The sequence below is a fragment of the Eublepharis macularius genome, chromosome 6 (genome assembly GCF_028583425.1).
Source record: "Eublepharis macularius isolate TG4126 chromosome 6, MPM_Emac_v1.0, whole genome shotgun sequence".
NCBI lineage: Eukaryota > Metazoa > Chordata > Lepidosauria > Squamata > Eublepharidae > Eublepharis > Eublepharis macularius.
Genome location: NC_072795.1, coordinates 37,650,643 through 37,656,834, shown reverse-complemented (window position 1 = coordinate 37,656,834; position 6,192 = coordinate 37,650,643). Strand labels below are relative to the sequence as shown.

At 53.5% G+C, this 6,192-nt stretch overlaps 1 protein-coding gene across 1 annotated transcript; it reads left to right on the top strand.

Annotated features, from left to right (window-relative positions):
* The first annotated feature begins 1,713 nt into the window (after positions 1-1,713).
* Positions 1,714-5,369, top strand: ZIC1 (Zic family member 1). The gene is made up of 3 exons (XM_054983543.1): positions 1,714-2,698; positions 3,728-3,891; positions 4,720-5,369. The coding sequence occupies exons 1-3, from the start codon at positions 1,714-1,716 to the stop codon at positions 4,915-4,917; spliced, it is 1,347 nt and encodes a 448-aa protein (XP_054839518.1). The 3' UTR covers positions 4,918-5,369.
* Positions 5,370-6,192: the final 823 nt, after the last annotated feature.

Below are 6,192 nucleotides of genomic sequence, written 5' to 3'. Positions count from 1 at the left end.
AAAAGAAAACAAGAAACAAAGCGAGGGCGGAGAGAGAGACAACATCAACATGACACACACAAAAAACCAAAAACTTAAGCGCTCTCACCCACCTGCCTTTTGATGGGTGTTAGAATTTTTTTTTCAAAAAAGGAAAAGAAAAAGAAAAGAGAGATGGACCGTTACAGTCGCTTTCCATAAAAATCACGCCTGTGTTTTTAAAGCGACACTCTAATGGAAGCAGCATGTGCGTTTTGGAGAGCCTCCGACCGAAGCCAGGAGGGAAGCGCACCGTGCAACGGAACAAGTCACAACCGGACTTCCTCGGTCAAACCCCCTGAAAAGTTGCCCGGTGTTGTTCAAATGGTCTCGATCGCCAGGAACTCATCATCACCACCGTCCTAAGAAAGAAGTCAAACCAGAGGCACGGACCCCACCTCGACCTCTTTCTCTCGCTCCATGCCAGAGGGCTAAGCAAAGAAGAGCTTGGAATATTTTCCAAAGGGGGGGAAACCCCGTTATACCTTTGCTATGTTTACGTTTAGCTCTAGAGAGATGCATATATAAAAGTTGCGACTCCCGTAGCAGCCTGTTTGTCAAACGCGGTGTCAATGCGCTTCACAATACCTGGGATTGATGAGCGGGGCCGGCCAATCAGGAACGGCGAGCGGGTTTGCGCACCCTTGGTCGGCGAGGAAAGAGGGAGTTGCAAGCGAAAGTGGAAGCGGCCGGGCACCAATGATCGGCGACGTCGGCCTCCACGTCGCTCCTCCCCCTTCTCCCATTCATCAAGGGGGGGACGGTGTCGTCTTTTCAATTCATTTATCTGCAGGAATGATTGCCGCTATCAGTCTCGCGTTCACCGCCCGGCTGAGGAGGTGAAAGTTTCTCCCCAGGAAGATAAACCGCAAAAGACAATATTGTGCATGATTTGCGCCGGTTTTTTTTTCAAAGCAGGGCGGAAAAAAAGAGAGAAAGTGAAGAGGGAAAAAATCTCGAGGAGGGGAAAAAGAGACGGAAGGCGAAAAGAGCGCAAGAACTGGAAGAGGAGAGAAAACGGCTGGCTCGGCGGCTACATTCCTCTCGCCTCTTCTCTGTATCTCGCCAGATCGCCATAGAGATACAGCCACAGCGAACTGAAGGAAGTTGAATTTGGGGTTGCGCCTCCCCCTCCTTCCTCCCGCGATGCGCCCCTTTCTCTCTCTGGCCTCCCCATTGTTATTTGCAAGCGGGCTCTTTTGAATCCCCTCCCTCCTCCCCACCGAAACCCCCCGGAAAGTGCGGTCCGAGAGGCAGGCGAGGGAGGGGGCGACCGGGGCTCTCTCTCCCTCTGGCTTTTTTGTGCGCGCCAATGTCTCCTTTCTCTGGCTCCGAGGGCTTCTAGGTTTCTTCCACCCGCTCGGCTCCAGCCTCCGACCCTCTCCCGTCCGCCCGCCCCCCTCTCGGGCTTTGGTGGGGCTTCTTTTTCCTTTTCGGTGCGCGGATGTCGAGGGGGCAGTTCCTGATGTGGTCGCCTTAGCGGGGCTCGGCGCGGACTTTTGGCACCAGAGAGAGAGAGAGAGGCAGAGAGGCGGCTGGGCTCGGCGGCGGCGGAGGCGGCTCTCCCTCGCCGGCTGCTCGACTCTCGCCCGCACTTCGGCGGCGGCGGCTGTTGCGTCCTCGCCCTTCCTTCTCGCCCGCTCGCCTTCCGGACTTGATCCCGCCGGGCGGCCGCCGCCGCCGGTCCGGGCGAAGATGCTGCTGGACGCCGGACCGCAGTACCCGGCCATCGGCGTGACGACCTTCGGTTCCTCCCGCCACCACTCCACGGGCGACGTGGCCGAGCGCGAGGTGGGGCTGGGCATCAACCCCTTCGCCGACGCCGGCATGGGCGCCTTCAAGCTGAACCCCAGCAGCCACGAGCTGGCCTCGGCTGGCCAGACCGCCTTCACCTCGCAGGCCCCCGGCTACGCGGCCGCCGCCGCGCTGGGCCACCACCACCACCACCCGGGCCACGTCGGCTCGTACTCCAGCGCGGCCGCCTTCAACTCTACGCGGGACTTTCTCTTCCGCAACCGGGGCTTCGGCGAGGCGGCGGCCAGCGCCCAGCACAGCCTCTTCGCCTCGGCGGCCGGCGGCTTCGGGGGCCCCCACGGGCACGGCGAGGCGGCCGGCCACCTCCTCTTCCCGGGCCTGCACGAGCAAGCGGCCAGCCACGCCTCGCCCAACGTGGTCAACGGGCAGATGCGCCTGGGCTTCTCGGGAGACATGTACGGGCGGCCGGAGCAGTACGGCCAGGTGACCAGCCCGCGCTCCGAGCACTACGCCTCGCCCCAGCTCCACGGCTATGGCCACATGAACATGAACATGGCCGCGCACCACGGGGCGGGGGCCTTCTTCCGCTACATGCGCCAGCCCATTAAGCAGGAGCTCATCTGCAAGTGGATCGAGCCCGAGCAGCTGGCCAACCCCAAGAAGTCCTGCAACAAAACTTTCAGCACCATGCACGAGCTGGTGACTCACGTCACGGTGGAGCACGTCGGCGGGCCCGAGCAGTCCAACCACATCTGCTTCTGGGAAGAGTGTCCCCGGGAAGGGAAGCCTTTCAAGGCCAAATACAAACTGGTCAACCACATCCGCGTCCACACCGGCGAGAAGCCCTTTCCTTGCCCCTTCCCGGGATGCGGGAAGGTCTTCGCGCGCTCCGAGAATCTCAAAATCCACAAAAGGACGCACACAGGTATGCCCCGGGCCAAAGCCCAGTCGGCCCGCTGCCCTGCCGGGCTCCCTCTTGCTCAAACAACATTGGAGACTTGGGGGCGGGGATGGGGGGCGCGCTTGGGAGGGGGAATTAATAAAGCACCCGACTGGGGGGGGGGGAGAACTGGATTTTCAAAACTGGTCCTGTAGACCAAAGACGTTATTTTTTCTCTCTCTCTCTTTTTTCTACTGGTGGAAAAATTATAAATGTTTGGCAGGAATTGAGCAACCTAGAAAAAAAGAGACGGGGCACGAAGGAGAGAAAGATGGCAGCGATCTGAATTGTTAAATTTATTGGTTTTAATTAATTGGTAGTCGAGCGGTCCTGACTGTCTCGCGGTGAGAAATCCTGCTAAATATATGGCCGGCTAGACCCAGCTTTCTTAGCTATCATTTTTTTCTCCCTCTGTAAATATTTAATTATGTGGCGCAATTGTAAGTAATCTGAGCTGTACGGGTTTATCTATTATTACACGGTAACGTAGGGCTGGGATCGTCAAAATCTCCTGTAAATCACCAGCGCCGCGTTTTCCTCTCTCTCTCTCTCTCTTTAAACTGTCGTGTGTTTATCTTAGAACCTGGAGCGGCAGCTATTATGATTTGAGTAGCTTATTCAGAGCTGTATAATGCACTGGAAGTTTAACAACTGTACAGTCGTAGAAGGATATATGGAAGCTGCATATTAAATAAAGGGGGGAGGAGATAAAATAACATTTGATTTAGTCATAAAAGCGGCAACTGAACCCCAGAGGCTTTGTGCAAAAAAACCCAAAACTGTTTGCCAGACGTTCCTTTACTGATAAAAATGCAGCTTAAAATGAGGAGAAAGAAAGAAAGAAAAAGAAAGAAAGAAAGAAAGAAAGAAAGAAAGAAAGAAAGGCTGTAGTTTTTAGTGTGCGCTGGAAGTAAAGTTGTAGTCAAGATGGTCATGGATGCTTTGTTTATATAATACAAGTGCAACAAACTATCTGCCCGAATTATAACTGGGTCGACTTTGTTTCTGTAATAGGTGAAAAGCCCTTTAAGTGCGAATTCGAGGGCTGCGACAGGCGCTTCGCCAACAGCAGCGACCGCAAAAAGCATATGCACGTCCACACTTCAGACAAACCTTATCTCTGCAAAATGTGCGACAAGTCCTACACGCACCCGAGCTCCCTCCGGAAACACATGAAGGTAAATGCTGCTCCGGAGGCGCCGGGACCTTCGCGGCCCGCTTGGCCTTCGCCGCTCCTCTTCCCCCGGCCGCTTGGATGACTAAAGCACGGCTATTTACGGGGCAGGGGGCGGGAGAGGGAATGATCGAGCCGTAGTGGCGCGACGTTGCAGGCAGGAAACGGGGAGCCTCGGCCCTGCATTCCCGGCCAGTTCGGAAAAGGACCTCCCGGAGGCCTGTTTGCACGGCTCGCCGGCATCTCCAGTCTGCCTGCCGGACCCTGGGAGCTCAGGCCATCGCCCTGGGCTGGATCCCAGACTGGGCCAGCGTGGGTGTGTGTGTGTGGGGGTGCATGGCTCCAGGGGAAGCATTTCGGGGCAAGGCACGCTGGGCGAGTCTGGAGCGGCAGGCAGGCAGGCAGGCAGGCAGACGAACTCTGGGCTGGCCTTGCAAGCGGGCGCCGCGGCTGGGCTTTTGTGTAGCCCAGGGCCCTGTTTCTGATCTGACAAGGCCCTGCCTATCGACTTAGAGGAGAACAGGGGACCTTTGCAGAGAGTTCCGAGCTGGGCGATTCTCTGAGAGTAGCCAAACGCCCCGAGGAGCGAGGCCGGAGCTCCAACTTCACGTGCCCCCCCCCCCTTCCTGGTGGCATTTCGAGTTCAGTCTGCAAACTGAGCTCAGTTGCTTGGCAGTTAAATGGATCCCGCCATGGCTAGATTTATATAGCAGCAGATCTATGCAGCCAGCAGCGCCTGTCTGCACCCACTGGGACACGGATGCGTGGGCTGCACACACGCGCCAACATGCAGCATTTCTCTTCCTCTGTTATTCCTTTCGCTGTCTTCCAGGTCCACGAATCGTCCTCCCAGGGGTCCCAGCCTTCTCCCGCGGCCAGTTCGGGTTACGAATCTTCAACCCCTCCAACAATCGTTTCTCCATCCACAGAAAACCAAACCACCAGCTCCTTATCCCCTTCGTCTTCAGCAGTCCATCACACGTCCAGCCACAGCACGCTCACGTCAAATTTTAACGAATGGTACGTTTAAACAAACAAACAAAGGCAAATCCAACCTATTTAAAAGACTCCAAAAATTAATGAACACTTTGAAATCGATTTTTGGGGGGGGTGGCTTGGTTTGGGTGCTTTTCCTTTCTTGTTTCTTTTGAATGCTGCCAGTAGACCCAGGACCGAATCAAATCAAGTATTTGGGTTTGGTTTTTGTTTCGTTTCCCCTCTCCTGCTTTCTGTTTCTGTTGCTTTGCTTTGGTTTCGTCGCGTTTGGGTCAAAAGGCTTGGAAAGGGTTTGCAGGGCGCTTGAGAAGAGCAGGCTGCCCGGGCCAACGTGCAGGGCTTTTGAATGAACCACTGACTGGCATTCTCGAAGGGCATGTCTTTCCGGGCAGCGGCCTGGGCGCTGGGTTTTCTTCTTCTGTAAATACAGGAACATTAGCTTACAATGTACTGTTTGATTTTGTAAATAGTTATACCACAAGTTGAATAAGGGGATATGTGGAATTGTGGTCTTTGCATATATGTGGGGGGAGGGGAATGAGGGAAGGGAGGGGGAGGAGGTTGAAGGGGGGGCAAAGGAGGGAGGAGGTAGTAAATCAACTATTTGTACTGAATGGCAAGGATGTTCTAGTAAATGTGTACCAAAATGTGAATTACTTTGTATTATTACAGTCTAAACGTCGATCTAACAAGGATATTATTATTGGTATTAATGTGCTTTTTCTTTTGTATAAAGTGCAAACATTTCGTCGCAAAGTCCAGTCTAAGTAGTGCAGTAAAATGTTGTTACACGTCCTGTCAAGAAATTCGTATAGTGCAAGCCTGGATCTGCGTGTCAAACTGTTACATTTGTTTATGTAAAGGGATATTAAAAAAAAAGCTATAAACTATAACCTGTCCGTTGCTTTTGGCAAATGCAACCACATACTGTATATACTTTCTAATTTTCCATATTTATCCGCATGTAAAGGTCCGGTGATACATGTTACAGATATTCAATATTTATGGATAGAAGAATTGGTATGTACAATTTAGTTTACAGAACTGTTTGGTAACATTTCGTACCTTATTAAAGATTCTGAAATCCCAGAACACCGTGGTAGGAATCCTTATTGACTCAGCCTGCTGCTGCAACTGAGCGAGGGTTGAGGATAGGGAACTCCGGACTGGATCCAGGATGCCCACTCCACTGCCCTTCGGCCCCTGATCTCCTATTAGGGCATCTCCAAAGCAGCCATATTAATATAAATGGGGCATATGAGGGTGTGTCTGCAGGCTTTTGGATCAGGTTTTCATATTATATTAAATA

What these genes read in the sequence shown, in the direction of transcription:
- ZIC1 (XM_054983543.1), top strand. Translation starts at nt 1,714, where the DNA reads ATGCTGCTGGACGCCGGACCGCAGTACCCGGCCATCGGCGTGACGACC. An exon ending in CCACAAAAGGACGCACACAG is followed by an intron (nt 2,699 to 3,727) that starts GTATGCCCCGGG and finishes TTTCTGTAATAG; the next exon opens with GTGAAAAGCCCTTTAAGTGC. An exon ending in CCCTCCGGAAACACATGAAG is followed by an intron (nt 3,892 to 4,719) that starts GTAAATGCTGCT and finishes GCTGTCTTCCAG; the next exon opens with GTCCACGAATCGTCCTCCCA.